The 19,865-nt window shown below is 40.6% G+C and overlaps 1 protein-coding gene across 1 annotated transcript in view; it reads right to left on the bottom strand.

The window, feature by feature from the left end:
- CTTNBP2 (cortactin binding protein 2) overlaps window positions 1-19,865 on the bottom strand; it is a 196,976-nt gene that overhangs the window by 118,270 nt on the left and 58,841 nt on the right. The window contains 2 exon segments of the mRNA XM_005285758.5: window positions 1,671-3,330; window positions 18,974-19,198. Coding sequence (XP_005285815.2) covers window positions 1,671-3,330; window positions 18,974-19,198 — 1,885 coding nt within the window.

Raw genomic sequence — 19,865 nt, 5'->3', positions numbered from 1 at the left:
CTTTCTTCTTTGAGAATTACCTCTGTATATTCCCACATATAGGAGTTTGACAAGCAATACAACAAAGCAAGGATCATATCTAGATGCCACATTGACTGAAAAGTGCTCTTGAAACACAGGTTAAGAATGCCAGGTAGCAGACTGACAGATTTCTATGCATTATGAAGGTATGCCATCAAAACTGCCTTAGTCACAATAGTGATCCGGAGAGCCTTATGTACCGTCACCTACTTAACATGTAAAACAGCTCTCCATATATAGAGCTGATAGAATTTATATAGAGATGGTTTCTGTCCTACAGACAATGTAAAAACTACATAGATTGTAGTTAATTTCCTTAACAATTTTGTCGTATCAAATAAAAACTCAAGTCTCTACAGTATGGAGTCTAAGAAAGGGCTGGGGGAGTTTTTAGGACTGAGACTGACCGCACCAAAACCTCTGAACCATCCAAATGCTCATCACTGCTAATGAAAGTTCCTGTGCAGCAGAGAGGGTCAATTTTTTTGTCAAGGTCCAAATTTCTTGGTCAAGGTATAATCAAGGTCCAGACTCCAGAAAAAATAATGAAAAATAATAATGATGATGATAATAATAATAATAAGAAGTAGTAAATACAAAGATTTCAGGGTCCTTTCAAAAGCGTCCAGTGGTCCAGATTTGGCCTGCGGTTTGCCTATCGACTACCCCCGATTTATAGGTGTGACTGACTTCTTTTTGGAGAGGTCCTCTCTCCCTGTGCAGTCATGGCCTAGAAAGGGGCTAATACTTGCTATTCTTATGCTGACCTTTTCCAACAAGGGAATATTTGGAAACAAAGATGATGACAGATTCAGCAGTTGATCCAAAGGTGGATCAGTGCCCTGATTCATAAGGCCTTTAACATGAGGAAAATATGGAGCTGCTAAAATGTAAACATCCTCCATGCTAACCATTGGTTAGTGAGGTAGGGAGTGAGCCTCTTTCTCAGAGAAATTAAACAGCAGGTGCATGCATCACACACTCCAGAAATACAAGAGGACACCAAACATACTGCTTAAATGTGAATTTCTCCAGGTGTGAAGAAAGGTGGTTAGGATTGCACTGCTCTTTTATAAACAGTTATAAAATTATTTGGTGCCATGAGAAGGGGATTGAATGGCTCCAGATAGGCACTGTTTTCTAAAAGGTTCAGAAAACTCAATGGCATTGGAGGAACACATACCATCAGAGAAACTATACATAGGCAATTCTCAAAATTAATTCATGTTTGTAGAGCTCTAATATCCTCACGCTTACAGAAGGCCAGAAGTATTATTAAGGAATCTCCCTTTTCTGGAGTATGTCATTATTGCAGAATCTTCTCCGAACATCTGCTCAGAATGGCCAATCTGCTCAAAACATCAATTTTCATTCCCTTATTAAGGATGAAGGCTTCACTAAAATGAAGGCTTCCTTAAAAGGAAACTGACTTATGATCATTGTTAAAAACAAAAAAATTATGAAGCAAGATAAATTCCCATACCCCTGAAACTTGGAAAAAATAATATACATGTAAATTTCCACTTTAAAAAAAGATAAATCAGTTTAGAGAAAAAGCTGTAAAAGATAAATAAAGCAAATGACAGAGCCAGAGAAAAAGACAGAACATTCTTAGAGGGAGATAGTTTGAAGTATATCAATCCCTTTACCTGATGCTGTTGCCAGTAGGCTGTCTGAATCACATGGTCTACAGGATGAAGCACTAATAGGGTTTATGAAGGAGCTACAGGCAATGGTGGTGGGAATGACAAAGGAACTTTCTGAACATGCAGGTTGGTTCAGTCCAGGGGATTGGGAAGGCCAGGCACCCACCTGAGATGTGGCCATGGCTGGTATGGCACAGCCTGCAGATGCCATAGATATATCTATAGTAGGTTTTGGTGGCAGCTGAGGTGAGGACTTAGAAATAATTTCCTCATTTATTACCCTGATTCCTTGTGGTGAACTGGAAGGAGGTGAAATCATGGTTTTGCTGTCAAATTTTACACCTATGTTAGAGGATCGACTACTATCCATAATAACTTTAAGCTGTGGGTGTGGTGGAGAAGGAGTTTGCGAAAGCCCTGGCTTTTTTGGAGGAATAGGTGGAGGATTTCCTCTGTCAATTCTTGATACATTGGGAGTCTTTAAACCCATTCTACCAACTGGGGGATAGGTGCCAACTTCCACTGAATGTGACATTCCAGGCCGCAAAGTAGCACCACCTTGAGGACTTGTAAATCTTGAAAGGACTTGGGTGACAGTATTCCGAGCTAGCTGTTTGGCAACTAGGTTGTCACGACTAGTGGGAGAGACATCCCTTGATGGAGGGCTTTGGGTAGTGTTTCCATTTTGGTCTTGATCATTAGCATTAGCTTGAAATCTAAATCTAGCTGCTTGGACTCGAGGATTTAGGCCTGGATGCACAGTAGTGTTGGCAGACTGTGACTGTAAACTGTGCATAGACGAAGCTAGTGAGTGGTTCTGAGATGCAATACTTGATGCTGGAAAAACGGAGAGGGCAGCATTGCTTGGAAAGGGGGAAGTGCTATTTGTAAAATCTGGTGATGAGCCAGTACTTGGTCCATTTTCCTCAATTCTGTTTTGACTTGGAGTCAGAATAGGAGCTGTGGATGGGACAATCAGTTCACTACAGGAAGAGTGCCTATCAATGACTGGTTTCACAAATGCTGCATTGGCGGATACATTCGTTTTTGTGCTGCCAGAAACCAGAGAGTTCACTGCTGAAGGTTTTACAGGCACAGTCAAAGGCAACTTCCTAACATTTTCAGTGCTAATGTCCGTCGGCATTGTATCTGTCTGACAGGCAATAGTTCTTGAAGCTGGGACTTCTGTTCCAACAGATACTGAAACAAAACCCTTATCTTTATTTCTACAAGTGAGAGAAAGGTCTGGTTTAATGTCATTTTCCTTTTTTAACTGCTCAATCATTTTTCTCATTTTATCTCTCTCTTCTTTGAGGTCACTAGTATGTGCTTCCTCTCTGTTAAGTTTGGCACGCAGTTGCTCCCTTTCTGTGTCAAACTCAGAGAGCTGTTTTTCCATTTGAGCTTCCATTTGTGTACTCCTTTGTTTCTCAGCTGCAAGAGATTCCTCCAATTCATTAGCCTTTTTTTTTTCTTCTTCAAATTTTGACATTATTTCTTCCAGTTTCTGGGCTTCCTCTATAATTTTGCCAGACAAATGTTTACATTCTTTCACTAACATCAATACTACATGTTTATTCTTGCCACGTTCTTCTTCAAGGCGAGCAGACAACTTCTTATGCTCCAGCTCAAGCATCTGTAACTGAGACTTTTCCATTTCCAACTGAAATAAAAATGTATAGGTAAAGTCTCATTAATGTATGAAATACAGCTTTTCAACATGGTACGTTATTAACAGGACATTGTTGTTTCAATCTTTTAAGAACATGCTGTATTACTTAAGCAAATTCCAGTATTCTACCATTAGATATAAGCTGAGATACAAAACGTTGGAATATTTGAGGACAAAACCAAAAAATCCAGAAAAAAATTAATTTAAAACCAAAACTGATTTTCTTCAGTTACTCACTCAAACGAATGAGGGGAAAAATGATTTCGGTTTCAAAAAACATCCAAAGCGAAAAAAACAAAGCAAAACTAAATGTACAGGGATTTTGTTTAATTTCCAGGGTGTTGTGTTATCCAAAACAAAATTTTATGAATTTTCATTTTGCTTCATTTTCTGATGGCTTTCACCCTTTTTTGCCTTTTTTTTTTTTAAATAACATAAGATTGGCCATACTGGGTCAGACTACAGGTCCATCTAGCCCAGTATCCTGTCTTCCGACAGTGGCCAATGCCAGGTGCCCCAGAGGGAATGAACAGAACAGATAATCATCAAGTGATCCATCCCCTGTCGCCCATATAAATATAGCAAATATACTATTTGCTGAAAACAATGTTACCTAGCTCTGTGGATGGCAATACAATCTAAACCACTTCAGTATTTCCCTATCAGCCTCATATACACGTCAAACAAAAATTGCTAACTAGCACTTCTCATGCTGCAGCGTCCTCTTCCTATGCTGTTTATCTGCACGACTGGCTAAAATAAATAAATATATAAATAAATTCTGCATTCTCTGAATACCCTTATAATTTCTTTAGCTTGACCTTCCTATACAGCTGGAAAGTCTCTTCCTCTCACCCCACCATAATCACCACATATTAAGAGGTTAACCTTATCTACTGTACATGTACAGAAAGAACAAGAACCACCACACTTTTGAAGTGCATTTGCTTGTTTAATATTTTTACTAACTCTGGGAAAATATTTACAGTCAACTAAAAGTCTAGTGCTTGCAAACTTGCAAGCTTCACTCTGACTTCAGTAAGAAAGTTGTTTCTTGCTTCCATCATACTAGAATTTTTCACTTTCCAGCAATTAACAGTTTGCTGCACAGATGGATTAACAGCTGATCTATAGAGGGTCAGGGCAAACAGCAATATACTTTAAATGAGCTCACTTGCAATAACTGCTTCACTTCAGTACTTCTGATTACTACAGAGGAAGGATTTTATGTTAAACTAGATGATAAATAACACTAATTTCAGAGTTGTAAGAAGATACTGTACAGTGAATATATTTCATGTAAACTGTAATCCGGGGAACCAGATGGCCTAGGGAATTGGTAATGGGATATGGAGCAGTTCATTTTTAAATCAGTGGTTTTTGGCCTTGGTTGCTATAAAAAGAAACTCATTACATATGATGCCTTTTGAGTAGCCTGCTGTTACCCAATGATATCCCAGGTCCTCCTCCAGTAGAAGGCTGACAGTTTCTTGGACAGCTTCTGAAATGTTTTTCTTATTCCTGCACGTGTGCTCTCTCTCTCTCATTTTAATTAGACCTATCCACTATTTTGTTTCAAAGGTAATAAATACTATTTTTCTTAGGATAGTTCCTTTAGTCCGCCACTGTTATCTAATACTTAGTGGAAATGAAACTTGCATCATATCAGGAGGGGAACAGGACAGGGAAAAGGACTGCAGGTCAGAAGTTTGATTCTACTTGCTGTCGCTCATTTTTTGGAGGCTACATTTTACCCATTTGGTAAGTCCAGTTCAGATACACAACAGAGAACTCTGAAAAGGGAAGGAACGTTAGGTAAATCTCTTGGAGGGATAATCTTCATGAAATGCTGGTAAAATGATAAGGTTGTCTCAACTGCCCAACATCTTAATTAGCGTTTTCTTACTTGTAAATGTTTCCTCTGCTTTGTTGGGAGGAGGAAAGAGGGCAAAAAATATATCTGGGAAGAGTGGGTGATGTTGATAGGGTAGACCAGAAAAATTGGGATAGAGTGGAGGAGGGGTGGCGGTAATAAGGTCCTATATAAAGACAAAGCCTCTAGTATTGGGACGTCTTATCACCCTAGATGTTGACAACCGTGATAGATGTTTTACATACAGTAAAATTTCCTTCCTGTGCCTGATCATCATGAGGATGATCAAGTTAAAACAAAGTCATTATGACTAACCAAGCTCTTACACTACACGTTTCATTTTGATCTCCCATATCAAAAGAGGTCCTCAGACAACAGTGGCTAAACCTAAAGCTCTAGATTTATGAGTGACAGGAGCCCTATGATGATTTAACAGCAACACCCAGCATCTCACAACCCATCCTGCCCACCTCTATTGCCCCAAACTAGTTTGCTCTTCATTAACAAGAGAGTATTCAGTAGCAATATAAAAAGGATAATAGGAAATCCGAAGGGACTGCTAAGTGAAGAGTAGCAGCAGCATTTGTCAATGATAATACACCAGCAAATATTAATTTACCGTGATTTATCAGATTGCAATTAGGACTGTCCCTGAGACTTCAGTTACAGTCACCCACAGGCAGAAAATCATGCTCCTTGTCCAGCAAAAGTCATTCCGTTTGCCATTTTACCACTAAGGAATTAGCACCTTCATGGGCAAATCGCGCCAGCAACAGCTGTACTAATGTTGCTAGTGTGACTGAAGAAAGTCATGGAAAAAGTACATCTGACAGAGTCTGACACTCTAGATTATTTTTCAATGAGAAAGTGGCTCAGTCCTCTGCAGACTACCCTTAATACACTGAGCATTACTTCATGTTTGGAGGGAGATTGGTTTTGTACGTTAACTGAAATAAAACTAACTTATTTTCAAGTTGTTACAGACACAGCTAATAATCTAATATAGCTGAAGTTGCTAGTAACTCAGAATCTTTCAATTGGCACTCTGGAACTCACAGATCAAATTAACATCCAGGGAAAAAAGGAAAACAGCCATCCTTTAATAATAGCTTTTATACAATGAATTCATATACAACTAACTTGTGAATAAGCTGAAGCATGCAGCATTGTCCTCATCAACATTCAAGCTGTAGTATCACCAAGAACCAAGCAAGTTTTACCCAGCTAATACAGCAATACATCAGATTGTCATGCATAGGAATCAACATGCTGAAATGAAGCACGTTTATCATAATGACTTGGCAAAGCATATGTAAATAAAGAAGAAAGTTTGGTTTCAGGTGTCATGCACCTGATCTAATTATGCTGAGCTGTCAACTAGCAGCATCTATTATCTGACCCATCAAGCTAAAATTAGTTCTTAGCTTGCAGCACAGGAATGCTCTCATCCAAGTTTCAAAAGTGTTTGCTTTAGTCCTGCTTCCAAATATTGTTCTCGGCTGAAAGGACTCCACTTTCTTCCCTAGTTCTATTGTAAAATATCTTTATATAAGGCTTGTATCTGAAAGGTTTGTCATCTTCTCTGTGGAAACAACGTTAATAAGCTGGATCAGGCCTGTCAAGCCCCTTGTTAAAAGTAGTAATAGATCAATCTCTAATCCTTTTCCCTGTGAAGATATATCTTTAAAATCAAACTAATGCCAGCTGACTGCAAAGACTGAAAGGCATAGGCAGCTGGGCTCCACCTCTGCATAACGACATTAAGGGAGAAGTGGGAGATCCCCCCCCCACACACACACACAGTTTTATACAGAACAATGAATCAAGTAAGCTTAAAATGCATCCCAAAGAATAATTTCATTAACATTCCCAGCAGATGATTTGGGAGATGGGGAACAGGAAGGAATTGGTGTATTTATTGGAAGGAAAGTACACAATTGATGGATTTTTGAGGGGCGGAGGGGTTGAGAGTAGAGTATTTCACCTAAAGAATGCTACATAGTTGCCACATATGTGGAAAGTTTAAGCGGGTACCACTTGTCTGTAATGTAATGATTGGCTTTTTAAAAAAAATTAAGGCTTTGGTTCTCCAGAAGATGATGGCACTCGGCCAGGAAAATTGCCAACTCACCCTCAGCAAGTTGATTTTTCAAGTCCCATTTTCAACTAAATATTCATCTCTGCTCATACTAAATAAAAAGGTGGGATTATAGTGACAATGTCCAGAGAAGTACTGTATATACATTTTAAAGAACACAGTATTTTATTTAATTAAAGTTTAATTTACAGGTTACTGAACTATTTAAAATGGTGGTTGATATAATTCAGATGTCTCTGGAGACTAAAACCAAATGATCAGACAAATTAAGATCTAAGAATTGTTTCTAAAATTATGATTTATTCAACCAAATATTTAAATTCCCTTCTGGGAAACAAACAAACAAAAATCTATCCCTTACTGTAGCTATTATAGTTTGGATAAGCATCAAAATTTCACTACTCTGTAGTGAGTGAAAAATTTAAGGCTTTACTTAAGATTACAAATCCTCTGAAATGCAGATTTAGTTATCTTGGGCCACACAGTCAGCTACTTACTCACACTGGTAAGCAGTTACATGAATAGTCCCACTGAAGCCAGTAGGTTGACACTTTAGCCCAATGAAGTCAGTTAAAGAATTTGATCTCGGAGATAAACTTGGAATCTTTTGGAATATTGAGGGAAATGGGGAGAAGAAATTCTTCAAAAATGCTTTGCTGAGTCCACAATACAATTTTTATTAATTTGATACATTTTTCAGTGAATGACATTGCAGCACACAATACTGCATCATTTCATCTTTGTTAGGTAACAGACTACAGCCAGATCCCATTTAGAATGCAGGATTTCATTGGACAGTATAAGGTTCAAAATGTCTCCATAGTTCGTGTTCTAACCAACTTTTAGCTATCTGTTAACAGATGGGTATTTAGATATTACATACCGATAAAATTCTCTCCCCCAAATAAACACTTTGTTGGTGAACAGACGTATGCATTCTCTTGAATAAGTAATGAAATATGACACTAGTACCAGCACAAACGATTACAACAGAATGACTGGAGTTACATTAGCTTCTTTCACTCCATTATGTTAGTTTCGTAGGGACCTATCAGGGTTCTTTACCAAGATAAACCCTTTAGTGTGTACCCAAAATACAGGCTCCATCACAAATTTGAAAACACTGTAACGTTCTAGAAATTATTATAGAAATTAGCAAGCAAATGAACACACCCTCTCCTGCCCTCTGTCCTACACCAATGGTTCATGCTTCAACACATCCTTTCTTATCCTATAAGCATTCATTCCTTCTCATTCCCACACCTGGAACTCCCTCCCTAACACAGTGCACCAGACAGCCACCACCTACTCATTCAAATCTTTTTTTTTTTTAAACTTAATTCTTCTGTGAATCCCACTAAGACTATCTCAGATCAGGAGTTATACTGTCACCCAGCCTTTATATTACAAAACAACTGCACATAATCATACAACCATCTTTTGAGACACATTCTGCATTGTGCATCCATTTTTTATACTCTGCTTAGAGTGTAAGCTTCTTTGGGCAGGAACCTATGCCTTTGTCTTGTCGACACTTGAATACTTGCTGTCGCTAAAAAATGCAATCACCATCTGATCAAGCAAAGATACACTATACGGTTTGACTATGACAGCAGAATTATGAAAAGAATATCTTTTAAGACCTAGGGGTGAAAGTCTGGCCCTACTAAAGCCAATAGAACACTCCCATTGATTTCAAAAAGGCCAGTAGTTTTCCCCAGGACTGTATGTTTAGATTTATTAAAATGTAGTAACTATTAAGAGTTCAATTCTGCATATGACTAAAATTTTTAAAATTCTTACAAAAGAATCTTTATCAGAGGCCAAGGACTTTATCCTGGGCTTTTGAATTTCAATACGCATACTCTTCTATGTTCAAGATAGCTCCTAAACCAGTGTTTCTTGACTTTTTCCATATCAGGAGCCCCCTGGAGCTCATTCAGCCAGAATCTAGTCAGAAACATCCCTGCCATTTCCCACTTTGTCCCAACTAGAGCTGGGCAAAGCTTGGGAGTTTCAGTTCAGGATAAGTTTCTGTATTTCCACATTTGCTTTCATTCTAATTTGGAATGAAAGCAAAAACTTGCCAAATATATTTTGGCAAACCTAGGGTTACCATATGTCCGGGTTTCCCCGGACGTGTCCGGCTTTTGGGTCTTTAAATAGCCGTCCGGGGGGAAATCCTGGACATTTTTAGCTTTTACAAATTCTCCCCGGGCGGCTATTTGAAGACCCAAAAGCGCTGACAGGGCAGCCGTGCTGGGGGAACCGCGGCAAGCCGGCACCACCAGCGCCACTCACCTTTTTCCTGCCAAAGAATAGCCACTTAATTAGGTTATAGTCCATTTGATTACGCTGACACCTGGCTGAGGTGCTGGGTAGCCTTTTGTTTCTGGGGAACTAGTTTGAAGCTGTTTTCCTAGATTTGGAACGTGTCTTATACAATAGAATTTTATAACTTTACATAGAGTTGGGGCAAAAGATCAGCAGAGGTTTCCAAAGGGAAGTTTGCAGCCTTTGCTCAGACCCAAACATTTTCACTTTAAAAAAAAAAAATACCCAAACCCATCCTGACACCCATCTGTTCTGTCCAGATTTGCTGTTATCGCTGTTGAGGCCAAAGTGGTTTGAAAAATTAAAAATCCATGACACCACTGTGTTGCTTCCCCCTGTGTTGCTCCTTAATCTGATGGACCTGCCGATAATGAATAAAGATGAATGCCCTGGGAGCAATGTGTCAGGCAGACAGTTTGTCAAGTAGGAAAGTGAATGCCGAAGCCCTCACAAAATGCAGAGGCTTTTCTTAACTTAAGCACTGAAAGATACGCTGCATGGGTTTGAAAGTGACAAGAGCCTAGCGACTGACCAGAGCAGCGCCAGGTTTGAAGTGACAAGGAGGGTCTGTGTCATGAAGTCTGCATTTCAACTGAGGACTCTTCCATTGCCAGGGTAGCGCTGGTGCAGGTCTGCCGCCCGGCACGGCAATGCTGAGAGGTGCCAGTGTAGACCCGACCCACTGCCCTCAGCCCCCACCCTGACCCTGTTCCCTCAGCCTCCCCCGCAATCCCCCCTCTACCTCCCACCCCGAACCCACTGCCCTCAGTCCCTGCCCCCGTTCAAACAGCCTCCCCCACATTCCCCCTGCTCCCCCCAACGCACTGCCCTCAGCCTTGCCCTACCCCAAATCTCTTCTTCAGCCTCCCTTATCATCCCACCCCCATCACTCCCCCTGCTGTTCCACCCCCTCAACTCCCCCCCATTCCAGTCCTGCTCCCCTCTGTCTCATCCCCTGCAGACCCTGTCCCTCTTCCCAACCCCCCGACCCTCCCCAGCCCAGCCCCATTGTCTCCTCCGCCCCACCCCACCCCACTCTACACAGCTCTCTCTACCCTGTCCCATTCATGCTCCCCTCAGCCCCTACCCTACTCCCCCCATTCCAGTCCTGTCCCATCCCCCTCAACCCCCCGCCCCAGTCCCAGTCATGTCCCCCTCAGTTCCTCCACCCTGCTTCCCCCGGTCCATCCCCACACACCCACTGACTCCCTCGACCTCCCTCCCCCCAATCCCACTGCCTGGACCCACCCCCGTCCCGCTCAGGACATGCATGAAAAAGAAGCAATGGGCTTAAATTGTAGCAAGGGAGATTTAGGTTAGACATTAGGAAAAACTTCCTAACTGTAAAGATAGTTAAGCACTGGACAAATTACCTAGAGAGGTTAAGGAATAGCAGTCATTGGAGTTTTTTAAGAGGTTAGACAAACACCTGTCAAGGATGGTCTAGTTGTTATTATTCAGTCCTGCCTCAGTGCAGGGTTTTGACTAGATGACCTGTTGATGTCCCTTCCAGTTCTACATTTCTGTGATTCACACTGAATTGCCTTATGCCACTGTCTAGTAGTAGTGGCACACAGTTCTCTGACATGCAGGTTTATAAAATTGTAGTTAATATAAATTTAGAGCATAGCAATTTTAACAGCGATTTGCTGTTCAGACCAACTGAGCTGAAAATTGTGATCTATAGTATTCCAAACTATTAAGATGTGGGCTGAAATAAAATCAGCATGAATTGCTCAACAATATCAATGGAATCAGCATTGCGCTGCTATATATTGTAAAACATTACAGTGAAATCTTGCAAGTATTACATAGCACACCACCTTGCCCAAGTGGTAACTAAACATTTTCCTGTTTCAACATTCTTAACTTGTATCCCTCCTAGAAGTTGTTTTTTTCAAACACTGAATGCTGCTAAATTATGAGTTTTAGCAGGTTTTTTTTTCTTTTAAACCACAGCACTGAATGTTATTCTAAAATTGTTTTCCAAATATTCTTAAACTCCCAGTTTATCCCCCGCTGATGTTTATTGTGAAAAGTATTGCAGGTCTAATAATAATATTTGGCACTTTTGTAATTCACTGTCCAACATGTGTTTTGTGTCCTCCTCTGGTGGATTTTTAGAGGATAACTGTATAGCTAACCAGCTAAGGGAGTTATATCTTGAACTCAAGTAGTAGAAGCTCATGCTTTTAAGTCTGGATGGCTCGGGTTCAATCTTTGGTGACTAGCTATGATGGAGGTTGCTACACTTATAATCCCTTTAATCAGAAATTCTGAATATGCTTTGTTGTAGGCAGAACTAGTCTATAGTTAAGCAACTGAAAATTTAGAATGGGAAGTGTTGAAATGTTGGGAAGCCTTATAATTTTGCCAATCTGGAACGAACATCCCATCTGAGGGATGGAGGCGGGGAGAGAGGAGAGTGAGACAGGACCAGGAAACTGGGACAAGGAATCCAGAGCGGTAGTGGGAGGCAGTTGAAATCAGATGAGGAGCTGGGGCGGGTTAGACAGCAATAGGATAGACACAGACTGGAGGGGACGGAGAAGAAGGGTCTTTGACTACTCGAGACCACTCCGTTTTCTGAACATTTGATTCACGGGAAGCAGGGGAGGGGGAGGAGCTGGGGGCGGAGACTTTGGGGAAGGGATGGAATTGGGGCGGGGATGGGGCGGAGTTGGGGCGGGGGCGGGGCCCCTTGGAGTGTCCTCTTTTTCCAGGACTGCAATATGGTAACCCTAGCAAACCAGAGATCCCCAAAAATTTCATTTTGGAAATACCAAAATATGTTAAATTGACTTTCTTGTCAGTTTCACTCAGCCACTATAAGACAGGGATCTTGCCAGACATGGGTGCCTCGCCAGAGCTGAGGGTCTCAGGGCTTCTAGGCTCCCTGCCTGAGCCAGGGCATTCATGACTTCCAGGGCCCTGCAGCAGAGTTGGGAGCCTAGAAATCTTTGGACTGTCTCCAAGAGTCTGCTGCTCTGGGGCAATCCACATGGCAGGGAAGCACTGCTCCCTGGAGTGGAGGGGGAACCAATTAGCCCCAAGAGACCCAGCTGGAGCCAGGGTCTCCGGGAGCTGAAAGGCTCTCTGCTGCAGGGTTGTCAACCCTGGAACACTGTGTTTTAGCTAGAGTTTTGTCAAATCTACGACAGATTCGACAAAACATTTTGCTCCAGTTAATCAGCATCTTCAGACTAAACTAAGTTTTGTCAGAAATTTTCTGACTAGCTCTAGTTGTGACACCTGATTGCAACCTCCAGGCTGGGAATCCTTGTTCAAGGAAACTTAAAGGGGTGCCATCTTGATGGGTATTCTAAACAAGCAATAAAATTCACAGCTACATATACTGATATAGGGAAATAATTTTGGTTTTTATAAGAGTATATCAATTATCCTCATCATGCAGAACCTCCTCCCTCCATCTATGGTAATATGAAATCCCTCTCAAAATGATCATCTGCTATTTGGAATTTCAAGCTTCTACCCAAACCAATGAGGCAATAAATCTGGCAAAAAAGGTAGGAAAAGATTTTTATAATGGCAAAAGTGTATCTCTCTCACTTTCTTGGTCCTCAAAAGGTGCTTAAAGGTTACTTAAAGCTTTTTCAAAAACAAAATTGCTCTCTGGCTTAGAGTGTACATGGAAAATTTCAGTTTGACTAATGCATAATCCTTTAGAGTGGATATGATTAGTAACCTGGGTTAAACATACCACCACACATGCTACCTACAATAAAGTTTTAAGACAAATATATACCTGATGTATAGAATTATACTATGGCTGTCAATTAATTGGAGTTAACTCATGTGATTAACTAAAAAAATTAATCACAATTAATCAAAGTTTTAATCGCACTGCTAAACAATAGAATACCAATTGAAATTTATTAAATGTTTTTGGATGTTTTTCTACATTTTCAAATATATTGATTTCAATTACAACACAGAATACAAGGTGTATAGTGCTCACTCTATATTATTATTTTTCATTACAAATATTTGCACTGTGAAAATGATAAAAGAAATAGTATTTTTCAATTCACCTAATACAAGTACTGTAGTGCAATATCTTTATCCTGAAAGTGCAACTCACAATTGTAGATTTTTTTGTTACATAATTGCACTCAAAAACAAAACAAAGTAAAACTTTAGAGCCTACAAGTCCACTCAGTCTTAATTCTTGTTCAGCCAATTGCTAAGAAAACAAGTTTGTTTACATTTACGGGCAAGAATGCTGCCCACTTCTTATTTACAATGTCACCTGAAAGTGAAAACAGGTGTTCGTATGTCACTGTTGTATCCGGCATTACAAGGTTTTTACGTGTCAGGTATGCTAAACATGCTTATGCCCCTTCATGCTTTGGCCACCATTCCAGAGGACATGCTTCCATGCTGATGACGCTTGTTAAAAAAATAATGTGTTAATTAAATTTGTGACTGAACTCCTTGGGGGAGAATTGCATGTCTCCTGCTCTGTTTTACCCAGATTCTGCCATATATTTCGTGTTATGGCAGTCTTGGATGACGACCCAGCACACGTTGGTCGATTTAAGAACACTTTCACTGCAGAGCTGACAAAACACAAAGAAGGTACCAATGTGAGATTTCTAAAGACAGCTACAGCACTCAACCCAAGGTTTAAGAAACTGAAGTGCCTTCCAAAATCTGAGAGGGACAAGGTGTGAAGCATGCTTTCAGAAGTCTTGAAAGAGCAACAGTCTGATGCAGAAACTACAGAACCCAAAGCACAAAAAAGAAAATCAACCTTCTGTAGGTGGCATCCAACTCAGATGATGAAAATGAACATACGTCAGTCCATACTGCTTTGAACATTATTGAGCAGAACCCGTCACCAGCATGGAAGCATGTCCTCTGGAATGGTGGTCGAATCATGAAGGGATAGATGAATCTTTAGTGCATCTGGCATGTAAATATTTAGAGATGCTGGCTACAACAGTGCTATGTGAATGCCTGTTTTCACTTTCAGGTGATATTGTAACACGAAGCAGGCAGCATTATCTCCCATAAATGTAAACAAACTTATTTGTCTGAGCTATTAGCTGAACAAGAAGTAGAACTACGACTGAGTGGACTTATAGGCTCTAAAGTTTCTCCTTTTATTTTTGAGTGCAGTTATTTTTTTGTACATAATTCTACATTCATAAGTTCAACTTTCATGATAAAGAGATTGCACTACAGTACTTGTATTAGGTGAACTGAAAAGTACTATTTCTTCTGGGGGGGGTTACAGTACAAATATTTGTAATCAAAAATAAATATAAAGTGAAAGAAGCTTTTTGGAACATCTCTGAGGGTGAGATTTACCTGTAATCTGTCTCTTAATGTATTATATTAGGCTTAGACTTGCGTGTTTTTGCTTTATTTTGCTTGGTGACTTACTTTGTTCTGTCTGTTATTACTTGAAACCACTTAAATCATACTTTTTATACTTAATAAAATCACTTTTGTTTATTAGTAGACCCAGAGTAAGTGATTAATACCTAAGGGAGCAAACAGTTGTGCACATCTTTCTATCGGTGTTATAGAGGGTGGACAATTTATGAGTTTGCCCAGTATAAGCTTTATGCAGAGTAAGACGTATTTATTTGGGGTTTGGATCCCATTGGGAACTGGATTTCTGGGTGCTGGAGATAGGTGACCAGTTTTTGGTTAAAGTCTGAAGTTTTGGGGGCATGGACCAGACCCTGGGTCTGTGTTGCAGCAGGCTAGCGTGTCAGGCTCAACAAGGCAGGGAAAAAGGGCTCAGAGGTAAATTTAGCACATCAGGCGACAGTCCCAACGGGGTCTCTGTGACCGAACCCGTCACAAATGCACATGACTGGAATATTGATATAGAAGGCTATAGCTTGCTCAGACAGGACAGGCAGGGAAAAAAGGCAGGAGGTGTTGCCTTATTTATTAAAAATGTATACATTTCGACTGACGTGGAGATGGAAATAAGAGACAGACCTGTTGAAAGTCTCTGGGTAAGGATAAAAGGGGTAAAAAGCCAGGGTGATGTCATGGTAGGGGGTCTACTATAGACCATCTAACCTGGAAGAAGAGGTGGATGACACTTTTTTTAAACAACTAAAAAATCATCCGAAGTACAGGACTTGGTGGTGATGGGGGACTTCAACTACCCAGACATCTGTTGGGGAAAATAATACAGTATGGCACAGATTATCCAACAAGAATGTATTGGAGACCATTTTTTATTTCAGAAGGTGGAGAAAACTACTAGGGGAATGACTGTTCTAGATTTGATTTTGACAAAAAGGGAGGAACTGGTTGAGAATTTGAAAGAGGAAGGCAACTTGGGTGAAAGTGATCATGAAATGGTAGTGTTCATGATTTTAAGGAATGGCAGGAGGGAAAACAGCACAATAATGGATTTTAAGAAGACAGACTTTTGCAAACTCGGGGAGTTGGTAGATAAGCTCCCATGGGAAGCAAGTCTAAGGGGAAAAACAGTTCAAGAGAGTTGGCAGTTTTTCAAAGAGGCATTATTAAGGGCACAAGAGCAAACTATCCTACTGTGTAGAAAAGATAGGAAGTATGGCAAGAGACCACCCTGGCTTAACCAGGAGATGTTCAATGATCTGAAACTCAAAAGAGTCCTAAAAAAGTGAAAACTAGATCAAATTACAAAGGATGAATATAAACAAATAAAACACGTATGTAGGGACAAAATTAGAAAGGCCAAGGCACAAAATGAGATTAAACTAGCTAGAGACAAAGTGTAACAAGAAAACATTCTACAAATACATTAGAAGCAAGAGGAAGACCAAGGACAGGGTAGGCCTATTACTCAATTGGGGGGGGGAGGGGTTGGAGGGGCACACTACTGAAATCAGGTGGGCTAAGAAGCTACTAGGGCTATAGCCCCAGCCAAGGCACAACCCATGGGAACTCTGACTGGAAGATCACCTGGCTCCACCGATTGGTCTAACTATGCTACTTAAGCTAGGAGGAGGAAAAGGAAGTTTGTCTGAGCAACAAGGTGGTTTCCTGTTGTGCCTGCCTCCTGCAACCAACCCTGCTCCTGCTCTCCTTGTGGCTCCTGCCTTACCCCCGCCTTCATTCCTGTTCCCATAGTGCTCCTGCTCCGTGCTTGATCCTTGCCTCTCCCCCTGTCCTTATGCATCGCTGTCAATCCTCAGTGACCAGTCCTGGCTCCGATCCCGGCCTCTGACTTCTGACCCTGACTCCGGCTTGACTCTTGGCGCTGGCATTTGGCATCTGACCTCCGCTCTAACTCCTGGTTCTGACTCTTCCTTGACCCCTGGCTCTGCTAACTGGCAGTTGACTCGGTGCTCACCCTGGGCTTAGCTCCCCAAACTAGATGCCTGCTCACCCACTAGACCTGACTCCTGCTCTGACTACTAGGCCAGACTGCCTACATACTGGTCCATAACTGGTCCTAACTAAAACTAACACTAAGAAGGATATTAGCTATACAACTATATGACTCTCAGCCAGTGAGAAGGGATTGTGAGGTGAAAACCACACAGAGCTCTGACTCCAGCCTCAGGCAGTGAGAAGGAAATGAGGAGGGGTGGGGACAGTACCACCTCATATAGCCAGGGGAGGCGCTGTGGCCACAAGATGCAAGCGCTGCCCCTTCAGAAACTGCTAGGCAAAGTCCTCTGGCTCTGATGCACTGGTCACACGCACACCTACGTGAAATACATTGCTGCATCTACTTGAAGAAGAACTACATGTATTATTCAGGGTATAGGGGTACCATGGATTTATATAGTGGCATAGTCTATAGAAGAACATATAGTCTACATACACTAGAACAGGTTTGCTTGTTTAGTTATAGCTAACTAACGCAGACACAGTTTATTCTATCAAAAAAGAGTGCTTTTGCCAATATAGCTTATACCAGTCCCCCAGGTAAAATAAGTGATATAGGGAAAAGTACCTTTATGCTGGTATAAATGTGTCTACACTAGGGTTTTTGCCAGTATAAAAATGTTGCAAAAAAAAAAAAAAAAAAAAAAAAAAAAAAAAACTAACCTGCTCCACCCCCTACCCAACATTACTATAACCAGCAAAAAAATTTGGTGTAGAGCTGGCCTTATTCAAAGGATTTCATAGAGAAGAATACTGAAGCACCAGACCCTTTCGCTACATAACTTTTTGAAATAAAAACGTCCCTTATGCAATTATTATTCATTAAAATGTGGTTCTAACATTCCTCATTTCTAGCCCTCGTTTTCCTAACGAGAAACTAATGGAGAGCCAAATGTAAATTATGCTGGAGAATAGAATTCGAAGAAAAAAAAAAGTGATATTAATGGAAGATGATCTAGAAAACTTTGTGGACAAGCTTGGAATCTAATGCATCAGTTACCTCAGAAAAAGAAACTGTTAAAAGCTATGGTACAGCTTAGACATGCCCTTGATTTTTAGGGTAGCAAACAGAATTTATTAAGAATTGTTTATCAGATGTTTCTTCATATACAAAGCAGAGCCACCGCAGCAGAAAACGCTGTCAGAGGGTATGCCTACACCGCAATAAAAGACCCACAGCTGGCCCAGGTCAGCTGGCTCAGGTTATAGGGCTAAAAACATGTAGTGTATTCGGGCTGGAGCCTGGGCTCTAACGCCCTGTTGGAGAAGGGTCCCAGACCAAGAGCTCCAGCCCGAGCCCAAACATCTACACCGCAGTCTTATAGCCCCACAGCCTGAGCCCCATGACCCCAAGTAAGCTAACCCGGGCCAGCCACAGCTGTGCCACGGGTCTTTTATGACAGTGTAGACGTACCCAGAGTTGCATATCGACAACACACGTTCAAAATGGGAAAGGATTCTTTTTGAGTACGACAGCAATCCTTTTTTGTTATGTTGGTTCCAAAACAGTTCTCTCTTTATTCCTTAAAGGATCAGAAATATACTTCGTTTTTAAAATAGAAATTTCTTTACTAATATATTAAAAACAGAGCTGCATGGTTTATAGTTATTCTGTTCTCATCTCATACATGAATAAATGATATCTGTACTTTATGCTGTTTAGGTTAAAGCAGAAATTATGTAAAAGCAACTATTTTAGGCTTAAACAGGGTTGGATTAAAAAAAAACAAAAATACCAGATCTGTTCAAATGTGGTACTTTCTTTTAACCCAGCACAGCTGGTACTGCAGAGATAAATAGTTCATGGGTTTGTAAGAGTTAAATCTCATTTCATTCATAGGCAATCCTTAATTCATGGAACAGCAATCTGCACATAAAATACCATTAGCAATTAGCATCTTAGTGTTTGTACAATACTAAAGTGGATAATAATCTTAAAAAGTTAGTAACTGTGATACCTTCTTTTGTCTGTTTTCAGCAGCAGCCAACTGAGCGGACATTCTCTCTTGCATTTTTCTGCAGTGAGACATGACAGCTTCTAAAATGGAGAGGGGGTTGGTACAGATGGACTTCTTTTCTTTACTACCAGCACCTGCCTCATAGTCTCTCTGCAGAGCCAGAAATGGGTCACTAAGATTAAACCTCCCATACCGTTCCTGGATAAAAACCTCCTTCCGGCGTGCCTAAAATATAAACAGATGAACAAAAACAGTAATTAATGGATTTTTCAGAGTACATCCACACACACAACAGCTGTAAACCTAAAGGAGAAGGACAATAAATATTTACAGTTGTAAAAAATATTCTGTATGAGCACATTTATTCATAATTTATATTTAAATAGAAGTAGTCAGATATATTACACACAGAGATTTTATTTTATTTTTTATTTTATCCAAGTAGTGCATCATATAAGCAAGCAAAGTCTTCTTCTCCATTTGACTACAGAAATTTAAATTCTCTGGAACGGTTTCAGGAAAACCATAGAAGGAAGAACCTGTAAAGTTGCTGATATGCATAGAAGAAAAGAAGGGAAAAGGAAAAAAAACCTTTATTTTGGTATTGTAGAATGATTTTTTAAATTTCAGTTTACAAAAAAGAATGACACTCAGGGTATGTCTACATAGCAAAGAAAAACCTGCAGCTGGCCCACACCAGTCCAGTCCGGCCTGTGGGGCTGTTTCACTGCTGTGTAGACTTCCGGGTTCAGGTTGGAGGGTCCCAGAGCCCAGAAGTCTACACAGCAATGAAACAGCCCCACAGCCTGAGTCCCTCAAGCCTGAGTCAGCTGGCACAGGCCAGCCGTGGCTTTTTCTTCACTGTGTAGACATACCCTAAAAAGCCATAAAA

This window comes from Chrysemys picta, chromosome 1 (assembly GCF_011386835.1).
Source record: "Chrysemys picta bellii isolate R12L10 chromosome 1, ASM1138683v2, whole genome shotgun sequence".
Taxonomy (NCBI): Eukaryota; Metazoa; Chordata; order Testudines; family Emydidae; genus Chrysemys; species Chrysemys picta.
Note: the sequence above shows the minus strand (reverse complement) of the source record. Positions and strands in the feature narration are given on the sequence as shown.